Genomic DNA, 25,912 nt, shown 5'->3' with positions numbered 1-25,912 from the left:
TTTTATAGTTTCCGAGAAAAGCCCAACGTTAAGTTGTGTGTTGCCGAACAGAAAAGGCTAGTTATCTCCCTTGTTTTTCTGATAACGTTCGTAAAAGGCTACAGATGTAAATACTTTGATGTAAAGAATAATCCTACAAAGTTTCAATCACATCCGATGAACTTTGTCAAAGATATAAAATGTCTAATTTTTCCTTTGACGCTGACCTGTGACCTTGAAAAAGGTCAAAGGTCAACAAAACCATTGTTAAAGTGTAGAGGTCATTGGAGGTCACGACTAAACAAAATATGAGCCCGATCGCTTTGATAGTTTCCGAGAAAAGTCCAACGTTAAGGTGGTGTCTACGGCCGGCCGGCCGGACGGACAGACTAACACTGACCGATTACATAGAGTCACTTTTTCTCAAGTGACTCAATAAAATTATTATTCTTACCTGGCCAGAAGAAGCCTGGAATCGAATCCACCCATCATCGACAGACAGAATGAGCTTTCCCCGGTCGAGGTCGATGGAGATGTGGTTTCCAGCAAACAGCAGCAAAGAGTATACTGACACCATGGTGCAGTCACGAATGTACACCTGCAACGACAGTTCAGTTCAACATTCAACTGTCTGGAATGGACCAACTCTCTTTATAAAATGCTATGCCAACATTCAACTGTCTGGAATGGACCAAGTCTCTTTATAAAATGCTATGCCAACATTCAACTGTCTGGAATGGACCAACTCTCTTTATAAAATGCTATGCCAACATTCAACTGTCTGGAATGGACCAACTCTCTTTATAAAATGCTATGCCAACATTCAACTGTCTGGAATGGACCAAGTCTCTTTATAAAATGCTATGCCAACATTCAACTGTCTGGAATGAACCAAGTCTCTTTATAAAATGCTATGCCAACAAAGCAACTAGATTCAGGGGTACCTGCAATGTGAGGCCCCTCTGATGAGTGGACACCTCCCATGAAAGGACACCTTCTGGTGTCCCTGTGACTATTATCTTGACCAAAATATACCTGTCATGACAGGCCACCTGTAATATAGGAACACTTTTAACTTGTCCCAAGGAAGTCCTTTCATCGCAGGTACCACTGTACAGTGAACCCCCCTTTTAAGACCCCCCAAACTTTACACCCCCCCCCCCCCCCCCCTTGCTTTTTCAGATTTTCTCTTTATAACCTCTGTAAATTCACCTGACTTCCTCCTTTTTAGGACCTGATTATCTCAGATTTTTGAAGGTCTTCAAAAAAAGTTCCACTGTAGAATAGGAGTGTAAGTGACATAAGCCTTTAAACTACAGTACATTTTTTCTTTTGAGGATTCAAGTTAGTTCTGACTTATAAACTTTTGATTAAAACAACAAACTTCCACTCAGAATAGAAGACAAAATATTCTCTTCATGACTTTGATAGGTGTGTTTGTACTACCCTTCAACGATGTCATTTTGAAACACCCCGGCTTTGGGGGTTTTCAACAAATAATGTACGTCTCTTAGTCTTACCTTGCTAGTTTTGACTTTTTCGTGGTAGACCAGGTACGGGTTCTCGTAGTGACGCACCTGGAAGTTGACTGAAGACGGATGTACATGCACCTGCAAAAAATCCACACATGGAATGTAACTGTTTGTCCAACAGAATCAGTATTTTATTGACAGATTTAAAATCTGCTTATCTGCTAAATTACTAAAACATGTGGAGTATGCAAATATGGGTCTGCGAATATGATTTTACATATGAAGACAGTACTTAATACAGGTATGTAGCTAAGATTTATTTTCTTCAGCAAAATTGTCAAAATGGCCATAGATGTTTCGTCAATTTTCAAAAGTTTGGGGCAGACCTTGGCATCATTGTTCCTCTACTCTGAAAAAGTATGACAATTCTGTTGAAATGAAAACACCGTTTTCAGCAATCTGAAATAAGTTTCGGCTTTCAAGCTTTTTCACTGTAGATGCCAAATAACATTCCTGAGTTACCTTTCCATAACCAACACACTCACATGCTCTCATAAAACAATAATAGACAATGTAAAATGATAAGTACAAGCAACAATTAATTTTGCCAAGAACTTACATTTCCGTCTGACTTTGTAACAAAGCGAAGTTCATCTGCGTTAGGGGCCTTGGCCACAGCACCTGAAATCAAGCACAATCAGACATCAGAAATATGTTCCATGGAATCTTAGAGTTGGGGGCCACACTAGCTTTCCAACCAGACACAAGTAATCAACATGTCTCTGTCTTTCTTCCTCTACCTCTTGAATTTGACTAAAAACAGTTATGCACTAACATGCTTTTGACTTTGACGCCATTTTGTTTCTGTGTAGTTCCTTTTGTCTTTGACTCTCGCCATCTTGATGCGGAGGAGTCAACGCATTACTGAGCTAAGTTCTCCTTTTGTTTGTCTCATTATTTTGGTTGTCTTATTCTTTCTCACTATCAGTATTATATGTATGTCTATCCGCTACACAAAGATCACAAGGTTGACATAGTTTACCAGTGAATGTTTCGTTCTGTCTATAATCAAACATTCCAAAATCTAACCTTTCTTTTATTTTTGATTATTGTCAACATGCATAGTCATATCAATACAAAATAATTTGCAAGCGTTTTTGAGTGAGACCACAAACCCATTCAAGTACACGTACCTCCTGTGCTCTGGCTGAAGCGTTTGTCTGGAGTCATGACTTGCACCACATTGGGATAGAGTGCTCCAACCAAGATGGCTGAAATCAGCTTCCAGTTCTTGGTGTTTGAGTTGGCCTGAAAGAAAATACTACTTCATGTTACATCTGACAGCATGCTGGATTTCAAAACCAATGACTAGTCTTCATGCGTGTAATGTGGAAATGACTGCTGTCATTAAATTGTAAAAATGGTTAGGCTGACTCCTGACAGCAATTGAATCTGACTTGCTTTAAAAGCAGTTACAAATTCAGGAAAGAGGTGTTGAAATGTTTGAAAATTACATTCCAATTTCACAGTCGAACCTCCCTTTAAAGACAATCCCTCCCCCCCCCCCCCCCCCCAACTTGCGTCATCATGTTTTAACTCTTACCAGTTCGCTCCCTTGCCCACCGTAAGCAAGCTTACGATGCCCCCCCTGTAGTTTTCCACCGACCAATTATCTAATTATAATTTTTTTTTGAGTCACTTGAGAAAAAGTGACTCTATGTAATCGGTCAGTGTTAGTCTGTCCGGCCGGCCGTCCGGCCGTCCGTCCGTAGACACCACCTTAACGTTGGACTTTTCTCGGAAACTATCAAAGCGATCGGGCTCATATTTTGTTTAGTCGTGACCTCCAATGACCTCTACACTTTAACGATGGTTTTGTTGACCTTTGACCTTTTTCAAGGTCACAGGTCAGCGTCAAAGGAAAAATTAGACATTTTATATCTTTGACAAAGTTCATCGGATGTGATTGAAACTTTGTAGGATTATTCTTTACATCAAAGTATTTACATCTGTAGCCTTTTACGAACGTTATCAGAAAAACAAGGGAGATAACTAGCCTTTTCTGTTCGGCAACACACAACTTAACGTTGGGCTTTTCTCGGAAACTATAAAAGTGACCGGGCTCAAATTTTATGTGAACGTGACTCATTGTGTTGTGAATAGCAATTTCTTCCTGTCCATCTGATGCCTCATATAATATTCAGAACTGCGAAAGTGACTCGATCGAGCGTTTGCTCTTCTTGTTGTTGTTTTTTTTTACATTGGATGGGTCGGACAGTGGATAAACTCATATTTAAGACACACTTTATGACTGAAACAAGCTGGGTTTTTGTTATAAGTTAGTTATAGAAATGCATTATTAGGCACACAAAAAAAAAGTCTGTTAACGGTAACATAGGCCAAAAAAATAGGGTCGGTAGGTCGGGACTTTTTTTTTTAATTTTTTTTTTTTTATTTCCCCAAAACATATTTTTAAGTTATTTTGCCAAAAAACAAAGCCCCCCTTTTTTTTTTTTTTTTAATTTTTTTTTTCAAAATTTTTTTTTATTTTTTTTATTTTTTTATTTTTTTTTTTCTCAATTTTTTTTATTTATTTTTTTTAAATTTTTTTTTACCAAATGCCAAACAAAAGTCTAGGGTCGCGCGAAAAAATAGGGTCAGTCAGGATACCGTAAACAGAATATTTTTTTTGGGGGGGCCTTAGGCATGAAACGTCCAACTTTGAAATTTGGGTGGGGGTATTCAGGTGACAATAACTTTTTTGTTTATCAGCAAAACTCTATAAAACTTTGCTATGTTATGTAAAATGAATGCCCAAACAGACTAGTTAGCAGCATATCTAAAATAAACTGAACACAAAAAAAATTTCTTCTTTGTGTTTGTCACGTGTTCCAAAAAATGGGCGTACAAATTTCAACAAAAATCATGTTGTCACCCCCATAAAATTTTTACCTTTAAAGATAGCACAATTCTCTTTGCAAATATGAAAAGCTTATTCATTTTCCTTTCATTTGATATATAATTTTCTATATTTCATTTAGAATATGACCCCAGATAGCCACTCGGCAAGTAGGCACCAACAGCACTGTAAAATATGCCCAAAAACCCCCGAACTGGTAAGAGTTAAGACACCCCCCCCCCCCCCCCCCCCCCCCCCCCCCCCCCCTACTTTCAGATCCTTTTTTAATTTATTATTTTATACATTAACATCTATATTTAAAAACCTCCATTAGATCTCACTTTCTAAGATTTCTGGCCGGTCTTCAATAAAGGTTCTACTGTATAAAAAAAAATTATTCTCACGTCAGCACCGGTAGCTTCCACTATCCCATCAGTCCAGCTTTCCCTGGCAGCACGCTGTACAGTGCGCAGACGTAGTCCTTGTTTTGTGAAACCTATATCTGACAGTAGCTCTACATACTGCTGCTTGAGGCTGGCCAGCATCTGAAAACAAATCAATCTGTGGACTGCAATGAGTGTGTGTGTGTGTGCGTACGTGTGTGTATGTGTGTGTGAGGGTGTGTGAGGGTGTGTGTGGGTGTGTATGTGTGTGTGTGTGTGTGTGCGTGTGTGCGTGCGTGCATGTGTGTGTGTGTGGATGTGTGTGCTTGTTATGGACACAAGAAGAGGTTATAGAGTGATTGTGTCGTTAATTTTAGTGTATGTACATGTATTTAAATTGTTGTCGTTGATTTGTTTCATAGATGCTTGTTTTGGGTGTGCTTGGCTGGAGTGAATGTTTCTAAACTGCAATTGTCACAACGAATTCCCAACCTTGGGCAATAAAATATTCTGTATTCTATTGTCTTGCAGAAAATTGATTTCTGTGCCTCCTCAATTTTATTCCCAATGAGAAACAACACCCAAATCCTGATATCTAACATCAGTGAAAAACACAACCGGTCTCCCTTGAAAAGTACATTGAAATTCTGCCTGTTGATTGAGACAGGTTAAGAATAGTATTAATCAATGAATGCAGTGGACAGGTTGCTTCAAAATTCTTCAGAACATGCGCCAAGCTGTTCTGTTTCAAAGCCCACTCTTGTGGTAGAGTAAAACGAACAGTATAGCAGATTTGGAGTAGGACGAAGAAGATGGCAACAGTAATGGATACAGGTAACAAGCAGAGGAGGGCTGGGTAACCTCAGGAGTCTCGAGGAAATAGTTCAATATACTCAAACATACCTGAAGCGTTTTGATGGACAGAAAGTTCTCTTGGCAGAACTCATACTCCTCATGTCGCCCCAACTTCTTGGCCTCCAACCATTTCTGAAATACAAAGAAAATGTTTTCTGTTTCAGGGGAGACTCTTCTTTCTTGCATGGTAACAGAAAAAAAAACTTTTTTTTTTAAAATTATTTAACTGAGAGAACTCAGACAGTAAAACTAGAAATGTTTCTTTCAAGATGTATTTTTGAGAGTTTGAACAGTAGAACCTGAATTGCTTAAATCAAAACAGTTCATTATTAATTTCTATGATGGAATTCTTCTTCTTCGTCGTTCACTAGATGGAGATGCCAATCGCCCGCACGAAAGCAGCTGTCCTCTGTAGGTCCTCCAGGTATGATGGAATGATGGATAACGTTTGTAAAAGTTCTCTCATAAAGATAAATGCGCTAATGAATGCACACAAATATATGAATCGAAAATTTTTAATTAAATTTTCATTTGATTAATATACTTACCCGAGTCACATATTAGCATTGACGCAGTCGAGATGCTAGGTTGACTGAAAAAACGCTATCCCGTCTATAGTATAAGGGAAGCAACCCAAGCAAAAAAGTAGCGAGCTTGCTACCCTGGGTTGCCTCCCGTAGCGTGCATCACGCCACAGATCTCGTACCCAATACGAGACACCCTCATTCGACTTCTAGAATACAAAGAAACTAAAAGCGGGGAAGGTGGGAGGGAATTACCTATGTGACTCGGGTAAGTATATTAATCAAATGAAAATTTAATTAAAAATTTTCGATTAAATTACATATTCTTACTCCGAGTCACATATTAGCAGATAACTCCAACAAGGTGGTGGGTAAGATCAAAAAGTTCAAACTCACTCTAAAGTTCTGGAGAGACAAAAGCCAGCTGCCGCCAAGGAAGGAATAGGCCGAGACCCATCCTGACAGGGGGCAGCAATGTCTGCAGAACCTGATAAGACAAAATCCTAGCGCCAGAAGCTGTGCGCAGGACATCATCCGAACCCCATAGGCCAAAAAGGCCAAGGAGGAGGCCCAGGCCCTGGAAATGAGCTCGGGCCGAGCCGAGGGAAAGATAGCATAAGCTATGACAAGGCGGAGGGAAAGAAAATCCCTTGCCAAGAAACTGGCCCACTGCCAAACGTCAGGAAAGGATCCCGTGAGAAAGCAACCACTGACTCACTCTAAACCCTTGCCAGGAACTGGCCCACTGCCAAAGGACAGAAACGGACCGAGAACCACCCTGATTGACAGCCGAGATGTCTCTCAGGCAAGAAATGCGAAAGACAACCTCAGAGAGCCAGTAAGCTGTGCCCAGCACTTCTTCCAATCTTCTGAACCGTAAAACAGTCCGGAAAAGGACCCCAGTCTTGGATAAACCCGACCAAGTCGAGGGAAGGACAAGCTGCCCCCCCCCCCCCCCCCTTAAATTGGAAGGAAATGCTAATGGCCTGGAAAAGATCCGTGCGTAAGGTTGCCGGCTAAGCCCTGAAAAGGACCGACCCTCACGGAGACCATAAGGCAAACGTGCCAAAGTAAGAAAACTTTGGGATGGAGTGAGGCCCAACAGGCCGTTGAGAGAACAGTCAGCTCCGGAAGAGTGACCAAACTCCAAACCGGAAAGAGAGAGACGCCTGAGTATCAAGTACCAGGGTCCAACTCAATGAGCAAAACTCAAGGGAGACGGTCACCAGTCGTCCCCTGCCCATCCCTGCGAAAGCAGAGAGAGGGGTAAAAAAGAGGACGAAGCGACCTAAGGTAGTGCATAAGCACCGCCAATGCGGACCCGCAGTGGCCAAATCCTAATGTGACCGGAGACCGGAAACAAAATGACAAAAGCCAGCGTGATCGCAGAGCAGACTGCTTGTAGGTAATTGAAAATGAATCAAAAAACCCGAAACAGAAAGGACGAAGCTGGTAAGAAAGACGGAAAACCGTGAAGCGAACCAGCCGTCAGACTCCCGAGACCAGAGTTCTCAGTAATAGTCATAGTTGCAAGTGAAAAAGGGGTGACCAGGCCGGAAGCCCAACCCAGCAGAAATCGTCCCAACTCACATCATGCAAGCATGATGGAGAAGAGGAAGAGACGAAATCCGCAGTCACAAGAACCAATTGCCAAAGTCGCAACACGACAGGCAGGAGACTATAACACAGGCTAAGGCCGAGAGCCTTGCTGCCCGTAGGCCGGCCATTGCACCAAAGTACTCAAAGTACACAGGCACAGTAAGAAACCAAAAGTTTCGGCCGCCGAAAAAGATGCTGGCCTAGAGGCCAGCACCGAGAAAACTGGAACATTAGCTAGACCTCTGCCCAAAAAGGGGAGGAGTAGCCAAAAAACATGAGAAGAAGTGACAAGCCAAGAATGACTTCTCAAACATGCATTGCCCAGACAATGCACCCTCAGGAAAATCTGAATGTTACTTCCGAGGCCAACTCAAGTGAACCTTAAGTTTGGACGAAACACCAGAACGCGTCTGATCGCTAGAGAAAGACAAAGTCAGACTCGGCGAAAGACAAACCTGGACCAAGTCCAGAAGCTCGTGGCAAAGAGAAAACGGGGAAGCCCAAAGGCAGAAACCCCCCTCTAAACGGAAATCGACCTCTCAGCACCCATACGCTGGGAAAGAGAAAGAATGTCGAAGCCCGAAGCCACAAGCACAAGGAAAGCAACAACCACCACCGCCAATGGATGAAATGGCTGTTGCTCCCGCCGAGGCTAAAACCCCGAAGCCCTAAGGCCGGCTGTTGTTTCAAAAACCCAGCGTACCTATGACGGCTGTGAAAGAAACAATCTCACCTGAGCTGAAGACATAGGCCGCTTAGGCTGAGTCCGCTTAGGTATAGCCTGCTTAGGAGCGGCCTGCTTTTGCTGCTTTCCAATTGAAGCTCAAAAGAAGGGAACCGCTGTTCTCTGTTGGTCTCAATCCCCTGCTTCTGGCATGAGAGGCCAGGCTGCCGGAGAGAGACCGTCCACCAAGGATGACGAACTGAGAATGTTCCTTGTCGACTCCTCAGAAAACCGGGAGTGGGCAAGAAACAAGTCCCTTCCGCACGAGACCGCATGGAAATAGTGCAGAGAGGACAGCCTCATCTGTGCCTCGTTCACCCTTGTAAGTGTGGAGAGGAGTGAGACACTTCCTCCGCGTCCTGCCCTTTACTAAGGGGAAAGGGCGCCAAGGAATCTGCCAGAGCGCGAGAAAGCGCCCGCAGGAGAGTCTCGGAAATGGAACTGAGTTCCAAAAGTTGTCAGCCCCCTTCCTCAGAGAATAGGAGATTCTGCCCATAGAACGGCAGAACCGAATCCTTCCTCAACGGCTTCGTAAGAAGCGAAAGAAGTTCCGGCGTGACCGGAAACGGTGCACGCGGACGGGGAAAGGCCAACAGGCGGCTACGAGACGACCTTGGCCAAGGCAACTTCCTCTGGTCCGCTAAGGGCACGAAGGAGAAAGCCTGCGCAGGAGCGGCAAGGTATTCCGATGCCAGCTCCGAAGCTGAACCCTGAGGAACCAGCAACGAAACCGACGCCGGAGGCAACCCCCTGTCGAAGAGGGGGGCTCGGCGAAAAGGCAAAAAGCCTAAAAGCTACTAAGGGCGATTCTTCAAACCAGAAGTAGCTGCTTCCCCTTTGCCAACCGAAGTCCTTCCTGTTGGCAATCGATTGTGCTCATTCCCTAACTGAGAGGAGGATGAGAGGAATCAAAAACCAAGGAAAGTGGGAGAGAGGAGCTAGCGGCCACCACCGGAGTGTGTGGATGCTGCTGTCCCAACGGAGGCAAGAAGCCTGTATGCCCATAGGGCAAGCCTTGTTCGAAATTCACCGGCGACCAAACGGAAGCAGCGGGAACTGAACCGGAAAATCCGGGAGGAGCCGGAAGTGCGGCACCAACAGCAGCGCTATGCCAAAGCTGGTGCTGAGCCACCTACGAGCTGAAGCTCGGAACCCAAAGGTAGGCCGTAGGCCAGAACCGGAAGTGACAGTAACCTGTGCACTACCCGCTTGACCTACCCTCCTGCCAAGGCCGGAAGCGAAGCTGCCGGAAATGGCTGCCATGCAAAGGGCAAAGCTCAAACCGGAAAGGGCCATGGGCTGCCCACACACCGAAGAACTAACATTTCCAGCCTGAGCCGGAAGAGAAGCTGTCGCGGACGACTGCTTACGTATAGCGCAGCTCAAGCCGGATGGGATCATTATTTGTCCACCTTCCAACGAGGCACTACTTCCGTGAACCGGAAGTGCAGCTGTCGCGTACGACTGCCGACGTAAGGCAAGGCTCGAACCGGACGTGACAGTAGCCTGTGCACTAACCAGTGAACCTACACTTCCGGCCGGAACCGGAAGAACAGCTGTCGCGGGCGACTGCTGTCATAGGACAAGACTCGAACCAGAAGTGACAGTAGTCTGTGCACTAGCCGGTGAACCTCTACTTCCGGCCGAAGCTGGAAGCGGCTGCCGCGAACGACTGTTGACGTAAATTCGGAAGCTGGCCGGAGCCGCCGGAGGCAGCTGCTCCTCGTCCACGGACCCGAAGTCCGAAACACCACCTGAAGGGGACGGCTCATAGCCAAAGGAACCCGACAAATGACGCTGCGAGGGAAGGCCGTAAGCCGAACGCCCATCCTGTTGGCCATCGATGAAACTCGCCCCCTGACTGAGAGGAAGATGAGAGTCACCAACAACCGAAGGCAGCTGAAGAGAGGCGCTGGCGGCCACCACCGAAGTGGGTGGCTGCTGCTGTCCCAACAGAGGCAAAAAGCCTGAATGCCCAGGAGAACCACCGTATTCGAAATTCACCGGCGACACAACGGAAGCAGCGGGAACCGAACCGGAAAAGCCGGGAGGAGCCGGAAGTGCAGACGCAACAGCAGAACTATGCCATAGCTGGTGCTGAGGAGTCTGCAAGCTACAACCCGGAAGCCCTAGGCCGGAACCGGAAGTGACAGATGACTGTGCACGACCCGTTTGACCTACATCTCCCGCCCAGGCAGGAAGCGCAGCTGCCGGAAACGGCTGCTGTAGCAGGGCAAGGCTCGAACCGGAAGGGACCATGGTCTGTCCGCAACCCGTGAACCACCACTTCCGGCCGGAGCCGGAAGAGAAGCTGCCGCGAACGACTGCTTACGTAAAGCGCAGCTCGAACCGGAGGGGACCATGGTCTGTCCGCAACCAGTGAACCAACACTTCCGGCCGGAGCCGGAAGAGAAGCTGCCGCAAACGACTGCTTACGTAGTTCGTAGCTCGAACCGGATGGGACCATGGTCTGTCCGCTTTCCAGTGAACCACTACTTCCGGCCGGAGCCGGAAGGGAAGCTGCCGCGAACGACTGCTTACGTAAAGCGCAGCTCGAACCGGAAGGGACCATGGTCTGTCCGCTATCCAGTGAACCACTACTTCCGGGAACCAGAAGTGCAGCTGCCAAAGACGGCTGCTGCGAGCACATACCTTGCATTGACCGCATCCCCGAAGGGACCTGCTCAGGTGCACTCCCGCAAGCGGAAGCCACCGAGCGCCGGCCAAGAAGAGAAACGCCTCCCGGTGAACGGAATCCAGAGACATCACCGAAGCCAGCAGGCTAGGCAGGTGATCCGGAAACGCCAGGAACGAAGGAAGCCAACGACCGAGGGTCGCACACCCCCGGGAGGGAGGCAGCGCTGGAAACGGGGCCCGCCCGCGACATTACTGTACGAACGAGCGTCCGAATCTCTGGAAACAAAGAAGACAAAAGGCTAGCGACAAGAGCGCCAGCCTCCGGCGTAGGTACAGGGTTAGAAACGGACGCGGTAGCGGCCGCACCCACCACCCGCGAGCCAGACGAAGTCTCCTCCGGCGCCGAAATAGGCACAGAAAAGACAAAGTTAGTCTTCGTATCAGAAACATGAACCATGGGGTTCTTAGCAGAAGAGGTGGAAGCCGAGGACTAAGGTATACCAGGGCCCTTGCCCTTACCCTCGGCCTTAGCCGCTCGCTTTTTCTCACTATCAGACATGCTGTCACGCGAGAAACACAAACTACTGAAAAATACACAAGTCTCTAGGACGTAAAACTTCAGCAGAATAAACTAGCACTAACGTACAAGATACCAAAGCAGCTAACAATGCTACTGGTAAACGCTCAAAGTCCGTAGTACGGACCCAAACTAACCAGCAAAAAACGCCACGTGCTAGCGAAAAATGGCGACCAAAATGGCGGCCACAACAACAAACTACTGAGCAAAATTCGTAAGTCCGCGGACGAAAAAATTCTCAGCAGAATGAACAATGCAAACAACAACAATGCAAGGAACAATCTCACCAGCTAGAAACAGCTAGGAGCAGACGGGGAGCCGAGGCCGGTGGGTGTCAAGCAGACAGCAAAAACGGCCTAGGAGCGAAATCAAAGCACGACCTGTCTCTCTGGCTGAAAGGAGTCGAATGAGGGTGTCTCGTATTGGGTACGAGATCTGTGGCGTGATGCACGCTACGGGAGGCAACCCAGGGTAGCAAGCTCGCTACTTTTTTGCTTGGGTTGCTTCCCTTATACTATAGACGGGATAGCGTTTTTTCAGTCAACCTAGCATCTCGACTGCGTCAATGCTAATATGTGACTCGGAGTAAGAATATGTAATTTAATACACACATACATGCTCGCACACTTTCATGGTACCTTGTAAGCGTTGAGAATAGTCAGGTAGTCTGAATTGCCAACAGCAAACTCATGTTTCTTTTCATCAGCTTCCGTTTTCTTGCCAAACGGAGAAACCTATTAGGAAACAAAAACAACTCACCTGAATTGCTCAACAGGTTATAAACCTAACCGAAATGCTACACAACATGCACTTTCAAAGGTTTTTTATTATTAGTTTAAAAGCGCTTTATGTAAGCTTTCTTGAACATATAACATGCCGTACAGTAATTTAGGACAGAAGTTGCTTATAGAAATTGACATTAATATCTTGCAGCTTAGTCTGCACAGCTTTATACTTAAAGAATGTAAGTTTCTGTGGTCAGAACTTACAAAGGGAGACTTGAAGCTGAGGGAAGCAGCAATGGTGAGAGCAGAGTCCAAACAGCGGAAGATGGCACCAAACACCATCAGCTTGCCAATTCTGAACAAATGAAATCACAGTCAGAATTAAGGTTATAACATAACACATTGTCATCGCGATCAATATCCTTCATGTACAATGTTTAAGTGCATACTTTTTCACACACACACACACACACACACACACACACACACACACACACACACACACACACACACACACACACACACACACACACACACACACACACGCACTGACCATTGTGAAAAGGAATAGCCCAACAGTAATGGATACAGACCTGACATCCACCGGTAAGGAACCAAGAATATAGCCCAAAGCTGTCAGGTTCTGAAAAAAAAATGAAAACAAATCCATGCATCATTATATCTATAGTACTATCACAGCATTGTCTTTACCGTTCTTTCAACACCAGTTCAAAAACCACAGCTTGAAATTAATATAAACCAGTGCAGCTGAGACAAAGATTTTCATTCCCAACAACCCAAACAATACTTTATATCAAAGCAAATGTTTAAACAATAAGTAGTGCAAACATTTGCTAAAACTTGCTGGAATAAAATCATCAAGAAATAATCAGCGATATCTTGTCAGATGCATACACAGGGGGACACACACACACACACTCACACACACACACAGAGAAAACATAGAGATACACACACATCCTCGCATAAACACATGTACACCACCCCCCACCCCCCCCCCCCCTCATCTCACACACACACATACAGACATACCCCCCAAACACACAGCTACACCCGCTCTACACACACAGCCTACCTCTTCCTCATCCAGAGCGCCCACGTCCTGCAGTCTTTGCATGGCGTTGTCCATGGCTTCCATGGCAGGTGGCTCAACCACGTTACACAGCACAGCCTGAAACCATCATTATCACACTTCAATTGCAAGACGAAGGATTCACATCAATCAAAGACACATAGAGGAAGGTTGCTTGGCATCAGCAGTCAGCCAATCGCCAAAACTTATTTGCAATCATAAATAAATAAAAATTAACTGTCATTTTGGCAAAGTTGCCAAACTTTGTATCACTGTGGTGGAAAGGCAGGACGTCTACAAAATGTTTCCTGATATAAACTCAAACAAGGTACAGCTACCATCAGATCTCATGAGACAAATGTACAGAAATTTCAATCTATGCTGTTTAAACTCAATGAGAAATGTTCTACTTAAGTACGAACTGGGGAAGTTTCTCTAGTATGCAAGCAATGATTACCCTGGGATCATCTGAAGCGAAGAGATCCAACATGCGTATCCTCAGCATCAGTTGTTCCAACGGCACCCTTTGAATCTCTGAAAAAGCAAAAGGTAAATCTTCATGTTCAATACAATTTTAAACGTAACTCATTTGACAGCAGAAACATTGCAAGCAGAATTCGCTAACATTTCAAAGCAAACCACCTTGTTGGTGTTTGTTCAAGTGAAAAAAACCTTGCGACTTTTCAGGTAACTGGCAGTTCTTGATTACCCATTTTACGACCTCCAAAAATCTGAGAAAATCAGGTCTTAACAAGGAGGAAGTCTTAAAATGGAGGTAGATTTGTACATGTTATGAAGAGAAAATCTGAAAAAGCAAGGTCTAAAAAAGAAACAAGAGGCGAAGCCTTCAAGGCTCACGTAAGAAATCGACAAACAGTAACACAAACTCAATCACTCCGTCACACATACACACACACAGTAAGCATAGGTGACACGGTGCAAGAGTGGGAGACGCTAGATCTAGATCTGTCTGTCTGTAGCCTACTTACGGGGACACGACTGCCAGATCGACACTGCGCTTTCGACAGCGCTTCCTCGAGCAGACACTGAAAACACGCTGTGCAGATCAACCTGTAGGAAATCTCCTTTGGTATCTTCTTTATCTATTTTTCTGGAGCCGCTACGAAACTGAACAATGTGAAATCGTCTTCCCCGAATCGGCGAATGCAGCTCGGTTAGAACTGAAAAGTGAATCTATACCACAATCTTTCACGCGATCTGACCTAACCTTGACCCCTGACCTGGTCTACATACCACACACAACACAAAGTGGTCACCTGTTTTTACCCCCCCCCAAAACCCCCCACCACCCGTTTTCTTTGGATACAAACTTTAACTACATACGTGCCGACGAAATGTTGATCATTGCTTCAATACTTTGAAGCTGTTGGTTGGATAATAACCCGGTAAAATTAGTATTTCGGTGTTCAGTCAAATGTTAAAGCTTCTATCACACACGCACGCACGCACAGACAGACAAAAGTTAGCATCGCATAGGCTACACTTACGTGAGCCAAAAAGGGGGAGGTCTCAGTCTTACATTGGGGGGTCCGAAAAGGGGGTTCCCCTGTACTCTACCTGGTATTGGCTGATCTCTGAGGTGGTGTTCAAAGCGGTGGCTTGTGAAGAGGTGGAAACAGACACCAGATTTCACACGTCCCGCACGCCCACGTCGCTGCATTGCGTTAGCACGTGACACCCACACTGTTTCCAGACTCTCCATGCTGCGCGCCGAGTCATACCTGCAGCACAGCATACACGGACATGAGAACAGAAAATGGTTAAAAAGGAGGAACAAATCTTTCCCAAATTCAAAATAAGACAACATTTTGAAGATTTTATCATTTTTTCTAATCACTGATGTAAGAGAAGAAGGGAAATTGATTTACACGTGAGGTGTGTTGCTTACAGCAAAACAAAATTTCATTTTGATAAGTTTTAATCCACTGTGTTTTACATATTGCAACATACGCAACAGCTTCAAACTCAATTAAATGTGTCAATTTCCCGTATCCAGCATGAAACCTTCAAAAGGAGGAATTTCTCCCAAAGGAGGAAGATTCTCATGCCTGCATACAATAAAGATAGACATTGCATAGACTTGTATCTTTTGTTAACTTTGTTTCATGCCAGCCTTGCAAATGCTGCAAACGAAATGGACTCCTTCCTTTTTTTGTCTGGATGTCTCTCAGGCCCATAAAGAAATGTTTGTGAGTAAAAGGCTAGATTCAAAACTTCTGCCACTGCGTTTTACATATTCTTCTACAACATACACCACAAGCATGTTTCTATATAAAAAAAACAGTATGCGTGCGAAAAAAACACATCAACGTCATCATGGAACTTTGGCGTGACTCGATTTAGACATCTTTTCAGTAAGGCCAAAACTGATTTTTTTTTTATTGTGAAAAAGTGTTTATATTTGAACCTGGTATAGATTTGTTTGTTTGTTTGCTTAACGCCCAGCCGACCACGAAGGGCCATATCAGGGCGGTGCTGCTTTGACATATAACGTGCGCTACACACAAGACAGAAGTCGCAGCACAGGCTTCATGTCTCACCCAGTCACATTATTCTGACACCGGACCAACCAGTCCTAGCACTAACCCCATAATGCCACACGCCAAGCGGAGCAGCCACTAGATTGCCAATTTTAAAGTCTCAGGTATGACCCGGCCGGGGTTCGAACCCACGACCTCCCGATCACGGGGCGGACGCCTTACCACTAGGCCAACTGTGCCGGTCCTGGTATAGATAGAAAGAATGTTAAATCATATATTGTTAATCGTATTTAAGAGAATATTCTCATGGAGAATGATCTGCTTAGTCTAGCGTACAAAACCATCCAAATCACCAAGGATCGAGTTACGCCAACATGTCACGACGACGTCGACACAAAATCTTCTCTCTCTCTCTTTTTCTTTCTCTCAGAAACATATTCACTGACCTTTTCTCTTTCATTCTGCCAGCATCCACAACATACACAACGTCATCAATGGTGATTGAAGTCTCGGCAATATTGGTTGCTATGACGATCTTTGTAACACCTTCCCTTGGCTTCCTGCAATAAGGGTGACAAAAACAGGTGAAGAATGTTCTAATGTCAATCAGAATGCCTGATACATTACCTAGGGCCTATGAAGGCCAAAGATTTAAGACTTGTCCATTTTTGAAACCTTTTTTTCTCCCAGATTTGTTGTTTATCTGTAAAATGTACCTTTTTTTTATGACTCACTCTATGTGAAAACTTATTTTCTTTTATTTTGACAGCCTTTCGAAGGAGGTCTCACTGTACACTGAACAGGGTAATACAGAACTGATGTTATAAAAAGTTACTTGCATCACAGGAATTTGTAAAACAAACACTGATACAAATGTGAATCCCTTCCACTGTACTACAAGTCTCACCTACAAATTTGTATCACAGTTTACTAGGCAGACCACTTACGAGAAGACAGCATTCTGCTCATCACTGGATAGTGTGGAATGCAGGGGAACAATCCTGTACCTGCAGAAAAAAACGCCCCCAAAAAAACAATGACAAATTACACACTGTATTAAATTTTGTATAACATGAAATTGAAACAATTCTACCTTTTCACACAAGCATGCACACAGGAATACAAATCTACATTATTTATTTGTCATAATATACTTGCAATTCTCATCAAACCGCCACCCACGAACTAACGTCTTTCTTTCTTTCTTTCTTTATTTGGTGTTTAACGTCGTTTTCAACCACGAAGGAACTAACGTCGAATTCTAAAAAAAAACAAGGATGAAAGTTGCCTGTTCAATGCTTGTTGTTCTCTCAGATGCCAGGAGATTGGTTCCACACAAATCTCACTTACTCTATTGCACCTGGTGTGTGCATTTAGAGCCCTTACTTCCCTTTGTTTCTCAGATCTAAAAACACCACCCACAGTTTTAACAAATATTCTCTGATTATTACGTGGGATGAACTTACTTGGCTTTGTTGCGATGTCCAAACTCAGACGATGACAACAACATGTCCAGCAGCTGCTGAATCTCTGCGAATCCTGGCAGAAAGACCAGGATAGCACCTCCTCTAGGAAACTGTCAAAACACAAATTCCACATTGAAAAACAACAGTTTATAAATAAAAACAAAAGCAGCGTGTCATAGTCAGCTGTTGGATATAGAATTGATACAAAAACCCTGCTCAGAAATCCCTTTAGCTCTGTTTGAGAGGGAGAGGAGTTGTGAGATTAAATGATTCTTTATATTTTGTCCGTGATATGATACCACTATACACCAGTCACAGTGTCATAATAAAGTCTTTCACAATTACAACACATTTAACCAAATAAGCACAGTATCCTTAAACCCTTGGGACCAGCTGGAAGGGTTCTTTCACTGAAGGTGTCCTGTTATGATACGTGTACTTTGACATCGGGACAACAGGTGTCCTTCATTTGGAGGTGTCCTCTCACAGGAGGGCCTCACATCACAGGTACCACTGTAACTCTTCCCTCAAATTGAGGATGAAAGTTGCTTGTTCATTTCAATGCTTATTATTCACTCGGGTGCCAGGAAATTGGTTCCAGATAACTCTCACTCACTGCATTTAGAGTCCTTACTTCCCTTTGTTCTTCAGGTCTTCCCCCAAATGCTTTGATTTTCACTTAAATATCCTCATAGCTGTGTGCCCGTGCTCAAGTGTAATAATACCTCATGGTCCCCTGAGACGATGAATTCCAGAAGCTCCAAGATGAGGTCATAGTTGATCTTCTCCAGATCCATCAGAGCAAGGTTACGAATGGTAAGCTTGCTGTAGCCTGTCAAACATGAATATGTGTGTATCTTTATTTAGACAGTGTACATACAGGCATCAAAGCATTACAGATATTTTCAAATCATCACCCCCACCCACCTCTCTCAGCACACAGGCTAAGACAATCACAAAAACCACCTACCCAGTCACAGGCACAAGCACACTCAAAACCACACACACCCATCAGTACACACCCACAAACACTCACATCCCCCCCCCTCACACACTCAAGAACAGACACACACACACACACACACACACACACACACACACACACCCCCACACACACACCTACCTGGATATCGTGACGCCAGTTCCTTCACGTTCAGACGCTCGTCATCCTTCTTGTCGCTTGGCTCATTTTCTCCCGTGTCCCACGAATCCAGCGACAAACCCATCAAGGATTCTTCGATGGCATCGGCGTAACTCTGCGATGTTCCTTTCTTTTTGCCACCACCCCTACCACCTTTGTCGTCACCTCCTCCTGACTTCTTCTTCGACCTCGCATATGGTGAGTTCTCCTCCATCACATGCCTAAAAAAGACAAAAAGAAATTTTGAGAAAATGAATGGCGCAAAGTGACTTAAAAGGCTTGCTTGTTCTTTTGTGTCTGGCTAAGAATTAAATCATGGCAGACAAGAAGTCATAGTGCCACACACATTCCTAATCCCAGCACACTGCAAAAACATAAGCACACACGCTCGCACGCATCAGGGTTCCTGCAGGGCAGAGCTGATACAATTCAAGGAGTTTTCAAGGACATTTCCAGGACCAAATAAATGCTTTTCAAGGACATGATTTTCCCCAAATTAATGCAAAGCACCAAGCTTACCTTCAGTTTTTCAAGTCATCAAGTTTCGCGTCTGCAAACTATTAGTCATTCCGTAGTTGTTTCCCTTGCCAACTTCCGGGAAGGGAAGCAACTACGGGTGACTAGTAATAGTTAGTTCGTCTGCTTTCGTTTTCACTCGATCTTTTATTCTCCCAAAATGTGTGTACTGTATTTGACGAAAAAAAAGGGGGTTGCATTTTTTTTTAAATAAGACAAGCTGCTGACGAAATGTATAGGCAACAATTTAGAAAAATCAAGTACTTTTCAATGACTATTTAACAAAACTCTATTTTCAAGCACTTTTCAAGGCCTGGAAAAGGTTTTCCAATTTTCAAGGAGTTTTCCAGGGTTCAAGGACTCTGTACGAACCCTGACGCATTCACACACACACACACACACAACCACACACACAACCACGCAAGAATGCACACACACAAGCATGCACACACACAAGCATGCAGAAGCATCCCCTAAAACAAACAAAACCACACAAAAATCATATTCTGAGTTGAATAATCGTGTTGTGTGAACTTGTACAGGGCAGACTGTGGAAAGTGTGTAAAAAAAATGAAATGACAGAAGCAAAAAACAACTTACCTTGACATTTCAATGGCATCCTCAAGGAAGAATGGTTGCACAGGAAAAGTTCTCCCTGAAAAAAAAAGCAGAGTAATAAGAGCATGAAGATTTACACACACAAAAAAACATGAGTGCATGTTCGCTCTAGCAGTCTTGGAACATGAACATATTATACTGTCTCCTTTACTCTATCCAGAAGTAATGAAACAAAGGATGTTAGGTCAGTAATTCCATTTCAAAGACAACACACCCTTTATGGTTACCCCATTTTTGGGGTTATTTCATCAAACAAAGAAGCGTTTTTGGGTCAGTTTTCCAAGAACAAAATCACAAATTCATGCTTCATTATGCACTGTACCTGGTATTTCGACCACAGGGCAATACCCGAAGTAACTGGAGAAGAGGTCAGCATTGAGCGTCGCGCTCATCAGGATGATCTTGAGGTCAGGTCGCTCCGGCAGGAGGTCACGCAATATCATCAGCAGGAAGTCACTGTACAAAGAACACAATGATAATAAAGGTTTCTTCATACAATAGACATAGAGTATCAGAAGTTGTAAAAGAAACAATTGAAAGTCAGCAGAGAGTTTCTTCTGAGATTTGTTAAAATTTCTTAGCAGAGCAAACGAGAGAGAAAAATACTCCTTCACAGATAGCCCAAAGTAGAAGTGATGTCACAAACTGAAAGAAGAGCGACCCTTTGAGATTCCTTCAATGGGACTGTGAACCTCACACACGGCTAAATCTGGTTGTTTGCCATAAAATTAAAATCTGTTCATAAATTGTGGCATTAAAGGTACATTCCTTCAAGAGCAAGCGATCATGTTCACCATCAAAACTCTGTCTAGGCTCTTACACGAGATGCGAGCATCCTTCAACGTAAACACATGCCAAACATCTGTCTAGGCTCTTACACGAGATGCGAGCATCCTTCAACGTAAACACATGCCAAACATCTGTCTAGGCTCTTACACAAGATGCGAGCATCCTTCAACGTAAACACATGCCAAACATCTGTCTAGGCTCTTACACGAGACGCGAGCATCCTTCAACGTAAACACATGCCAAACATCTAGGCTCTTACACGAGATGCGAGCATCCTTCAACGTAAACACATGCCAAACATCTGTCTAGGCTCTTACACGAGATGCGAGCATCCTTCAACGTAAACACATGCCAAACATCTGTCTAGGCTCTTACACAAGATGCGAGCATCCTTCAACGTAAACACATGCCAAACATCTGTCTAGGCTCTTACACGAGACGCGAGCATCCTTCAACGTAAACACATGCCAAACATCTAGGCTCTTACACGAGATGCGAGCATCCTTCAACGTAAACACATGCCAAACATCTGTCTAGGCTCTTACACGAGATGCGAGCATCCTTCAACGTAAACACATGCCAAACATCTGTCTAGGCTCTTACACGAGATGCTAGCATCCTTCAACGTAAACACATGCCAAACATCCACAGTCTTGCTGCTTCCTGTGCAGTGTGGGCATTTTATTACCCCCTCCTTTTTAAGACCGGATGTTCTCAGACTGATTTTTGGAGGTCTTACAAGGGATCGGAGGCTCCACAATACTGATTTTAGGTACAAGTCCAAGTGAAAGGGTGCTCTGATTCCATGTAAACACCCGGCCAGGTCTGTGGTTGTGAACATGACCATGTAATCATTCAATCTAGTCAACAGGGCTGGGCTGCACAAAGGGAACTGGGAACCACCCAACTGAATGGTATGCAGCTCTGGGGTCGGATTGGTTGAAATTGAGATTTGTTGTGATTCCAACCAATCAGACCCAGTGGCTGGTTCCCATCAAGTTGGGTGGAACCCAGTTTTGCTTCGTGCTCCTCGGCCCACTTTTCCTCCCTCAAGTAAAGTTGCAACAAACAAAAAGTGAAAAACATAAAGACACTGAGAAGGAACTAACCTGTCTTCAGAGCGCTCATGCACCTCGTCCACGATGATATGCGTGACATCAGACAGAAGAGGGTCACCCTCCAGCCGTCGCAGTATGATTCCTGTGGTGCAGAACAGGAGCCGAGTCGCTGCTGACTGCAGAAGCAAGATTTCAACATTATACAGTGGAACCTCCTTTCTAAGACCCTCCAATTTAAGGCTCCCTCCCTTTAACAACCCTTTTTTGGCTCACGTAAGTGTAGCCTATGCGATGATAAACTTTGTCTGTCTGTGCGTGTGTGTGTGTGTGTGTGTATGTGATAGAAACTTTAACATTTGAAGACGTCACATTATGGCGTAAGAGGGTTAGACGTCACGCGAAGGAATTACTGAAAGTCTCGGTCATTGTTATTTTGAGCGGGCCGAGACTAGTTGGCAGTCGTGTCCCTGTAAGTAGGCTACATGCAGACAAACAGATCTAGATCTAGTGTCTCGCTTTCTTGTGTTACTATTTGTCGATTTCTTACGTGAGCCTTGAAGGCTTCGCCTCTTGTTTCTTAGATTTTCTGTTCATAAATTCTTTAAGGGGAGACAGGGTAGGCGGGCACTTTTTTTTTTTATTTTGGAAACAGCTTGCTGCTTGTTTGATTTTTGCAAGCAGAATAACCTAATTAAGGGAAACCATTTTAAATTTTGAGTGAAAAGCAATTTTTGGGGGTTTATTCACCAAAATGTGAAAAAAACGTTATAAAATGTGCTTTTTTAAAAATGTTGCAGTTTGTGAACCAGTGCATGTTTTGATCCAATTTTTCTTCTTTGCAGCAATATGTGTGTGTTTAATAATTCTGTGCATCGAAAAGCATTTCTAAGCAATATATTATTTTAATTTAGCATTTTCAGTTACCGGTTCAGTTCTGATAAGAAAAATACATGAGATCCTAACTGTCAGACTCATAAAAACCCAACCAATGCACTGAACTCTTATTCCATGCACAGAACTGATGCTGTACAACTCATAAACAACATATACAAAAACTGAACAAATCCATCAAGCCTTTCAAAAGTTGCAACATTTTAATTGTAGCGTTTTGTCTGAAAATTACATTCAGAGAAAACAGCATTTTAAAGATTTGAACCAGTACATACAAAAACAAGTAGCACAGTGCACCCTGAATTCATATGTTTTTATCAGAATGACCACTTTACTATGATGGGGAAATGATTTGACGATCAAATTATCCGGACTTTTTTTTAAAAATCATTTGAAAACTCATCTATGTTAGTGCAGATATGAATCAAAACGAAACTGTCGGACTCATAAAAACACAAGGAATCCACTGTATTCTTATTCCATGCACAGAAATGGTGCTTCACAAATCATAAACAACATATACAAAATTGGAACAAATCCATCTAGCCATTCAAAAGTTACAACATTTTAATTACCACATTTTGTCTCAAATTACATGTAGAGAAAACAGCATGTAAAAGAGTCTCACTAGTACCCCGGTAAACTAGTACCACAGTAGAGCTTGAATTAATGGGGTGGTTTTTTTTTAACCAGAATAACACTTTAACTATGAAGGGGAAATGATTTGATAATCAAATTATCAGATTTTTTTAATTTAAAAAAAAATCATATGAAAACATTAAAAAAGTCAATTATCTGTGTTTGTGCTGATATGAAAATATTGATCAGAACCAAACTGTCAGACTCATAAAAACCCAACGGATGCACTGATTTCTTATTCCATTGCATAGAAATGATGCTTCACAAATCATCAACAGCATTACATAATTATATATACACAAATGGAACAAAGCTATCAAGCCATTCAAAAGTTGCAACATTTTAATTACAGTATTTCTGTGCTCAATCCTAACACTGCAGCAAATTTCTGTAAAGCTGAATGTCCCTTTCCATGTACCAACATGGTCATACGCGGATTATTTTAAATGCAACTTTACCACCCGAAGCGTTGCAAACACCGGGAGAAGAGTAAACAACTGCAGACTTGAATGGACACTCATATGCACTCCAGATGCAGGGCCTGTGCAAATCCTTGGGCTGATGCATCACCTTCTTTCATAATCAGACTGCTATCAGACAAGCATTCAGTACAGGATATAGACCTTTCAGCAATAGATTGAGCTGATCAATGTTGACAAAAGCCCAACACATGTCAGCGGAGTGACGTTGCACAGTACCAGTATCCATATCTGCTTGTGATGGGTCAGAAGATGGCAAAGTATCTGTATCTTCTTATGGTTGGTCAGAAGATGGCAAAGCTGATGTTTCTGCTGTGGAAGAGGGTAGTTCCGGTTTAGCAAACTTTTCCATCAGGTCAATCTTTCTCCTCGCTGCCACCACAGGAGGACTGGTTCTCCCCTTGCTCCAACCTAATAAATACACAAACACTGATTTAATATTTGATACAACTGTCCATGTTTTTTGTTTGTAATAAGCTGCAAATTTTAAGACTCAATATAAACGTCAACAAGTGCTTGTACTTTATTTTGCAAATGACCATGTTACATGGGGTGTACCTCAACTTTTTGGCTAGGCCGGTAAATCAGAAATCCCAATCAGCCCCCAACCACTGAACCAGGCGGGTTTTCTTACAACCACCTCAGCGGCTCGTACCCACATATGTCGGTTGACGAACACACACACACACACACACACACACAAAAGACATTCATTAATTTAACAGTGACTCATACTCATTACATGTGGATTTGCACTACTTATTAATACCCAAACACACACAACTTAATGACAAAAAAGTGTATGTTTTAATATATATAATGATAAATAATTGAAAATAAAAGCAGCCACGAAAAAGCAAAAGAAATCAAAGTATTCTCACCCTGTCACACACTAAACCTCACAGAAGGTTATCTCATATATATATATACATACCAGCCCCTATCACAAAATTTACATGTCAAGTTTACAATGGGATTTGAGTAACCACACAATCACATACAATGATACACACAGGAACTAATACTGAAACTAGCTGAATTATTTTCTTTCTTTCTTCCTTTCTTTTCATATTTTTCTTTTAAAATTAATTCATTTCAGTCACACTTGCTATGTATTTGCTTGTTTCTTGTCTGTTTTGTGTGTGTGTGTGTGTGTGTGTGTGTGTGTGTGTGTGTGTGTGTGTGTGTGTGTGTGTGTGTGTGTGTGTGTGTGTGTGTGTGTGTGTGTTCTGTGTGTGTGTATACATTTTCAGATTTCCTAAACCTAGCACTGTTTGCAGGTGATCTTTATGCTTTTGATTCATGAGTTGCATCCCCAGTCCTTTAGTTTAACTCTTTTTTTTTCTTTGGTGAAGTAAATTGGATCTATTTTTTTATTCCTTAGTTAATGGAAAAGATTTGACAACAATATTGCTGTCAATGATAGGTTGGTCAGCCATGCTGGTGTAAACCAATCCTTTAGAATTAGAGAACGCTCTCTAGTAGGGTACTTATTTTCCTACGGTCAATGACCAGAAACAGAAACTGTGTCAGTCGTACATCGCTCAGATGCTGCTTCTCAGTTTAACCACAGACAAAGAATAATGATGACATGTTACACCATAGTAAGCTCTCAAGGACTGGCCAGCGAAGAACAATAAAATAGGGGTTGTGAAGACGATATCACAGAGATGATCGAGGGAGGGAGCGGCGGCGGCATGGTCAGTAAATTGGATCAAGAAACCCGCAAAATACTTCAGACACAAACTGTTTATCATTTACCTGCAAACCCTAACACATTCTTACAACAACAACAACATAACAATGTGCAATAAATCACGTTGTCAAACAAACAAGATCGAAAAGAGAAAGAAGCAAAACCCACCTCGTCGAGTCAAGAATCTTAGAATGTCGTCTGCTTCAATTCGATCATGTTGGTTCATTTCGGAGTGTTGTTACTTCCTTCTACTGTTCGCTGCTGCTGGTTCATCTTTCTCTGATATTTCTTGCCACTATGCCGAACATTTCCAATGTTAGGGTTGTTCTCCGCAGCTCAAAACTTTGAAAAATGCTGCTGAATCGGTGAAAAAGTCATGGATTTGTTGACACCGGGGGACTGATAAGTTGTCTACTGCGCTTGCGCCAAATGCCTTTGACCTACATATATTTGCATATATTAATTCCGGGGTTTCGGTTGGAACGGATTCTCTTTCTTTGTGCCTATGTCAACGGAAATTCCCCAACGGTGATGACGTCATCTTGAAGAACGGAAATTTCCACACAGTTTGAACAGCGAAGGGTCATGTCATGTGCGCACATTTACCAGCACGGAGTATCCAAAGTAGACCATTTTTTTGATTTTTTTGAT

General features: G+C 43.4%; 1 protein-coding gene and 1 long non-coding RNA gene across 2 annotated transcripts in view; both read right to left on the bottom strand.

Moving 5' to 3' along the window:
* LOC138952414 (putative ATP-dependent RNA helicase DHX57) overlaps positions 1–25,912 on the bottom strand; it is a 52,578-nt gene that overhangs the window by 2,093 nt on the left and 24,573 nt on the right. Inside the window, exons 7-26 of the mRNA XM_070324082.1 lie at positions 21,608–21,732; positions 20,032–20,165; positions 19,692–19,746; positions 18,558–18,796; positions 18,160–18,266; positions 17,435–17,544; positions 16,916–16,975; positions 16,415–16,528; positions 15,046–15,209; positions 13,925–14,001; positions 13,471–13,566; positions 12,968–13,017; positions 12,639–12,729; positions 12,288–12,383; positions 5,637–5,720; positions 4,755–4,895; positions 2,645–2,759; positions 2,071–2,132; positions 1,500–1,589; positions 434–577 (exon numbers count right to left, since the gene is read on the bottom strand). Of these exons, the coding sequence (XP_070180183.1) occupies positions 434–577; positions 1,500–1,589; positions 2,071–2,132; positions 2,645–2,759; positions 4,755–4,895; positions 5,637–5,720; positions 12,288–12,383; positions 12,639–12,729; positions 12,968–13,017; positions 13,471–13,566; positions 13,925–14,001; positions 15,046–15,209; positions 16,415–16,528; positions 16,916–16,975; positions 17,435–17,544; positions 18,160–18,266; positions 18,558–18,796; positions 19,692–19,746; positions 20,032–20,165; positions 21,608–21,732 (2,154 nt within the window). The remainder of the gene's footprint in view (positions 1–433; positions 578–1,499; positions 1,590–2,070; positions 2,133–2,644; positions 2,760–4,754; positions 4,896–5,636; positions 5,721–12,287; positions 12,384–12,638; positions 12,730–12,967; positions 13,018–13,470; positions 13,567–13,924; positions 14,002–15,045; positions 15,210–16,414; positions 16,529–16,915; positions 16,976–17,434; positions 17,545–18,159; positions 18,267–18,557; positions 18,797–19,691; positions 19,747–20,031; positions 20,166–21,607; positions 21,733–25,912) is intronic.
* On the bottom strand, positions 22,632–25,893 carry LOC138952416 (uncharacterized). The gene is made up of 2 exons (XR_011451367.1): positions 25,430–25,893; positions 22,632–23,976 (listed from the first exon to the last, which is right to left on the bottom strand). It is a non-coding gene; the product is annotated as an uncharacterized lncRNA (long non-coding RNA).

The sequence above is a fragment of the Littorina saxatilis genome, linkage group LG17 (assembly GCF_037325665.1).
Source record: "Littorina saxatilis isolate snail1 linkage group LG17, US_GU_Lsax_2.0, whole genome shotgun sequence".
NCBI classification, from domain to species: domain Eukaryota; kingdom Metazoa; phylum Mollusca; class Gastropoda; order Littorinimorpha; family Littorinidae; genus Littorina; species Littorina saxatilis.
Note: the sequence above shows the minus strand (reverse complement) of the source record. Positions and strands in the feature narration are given on the sequence as shown.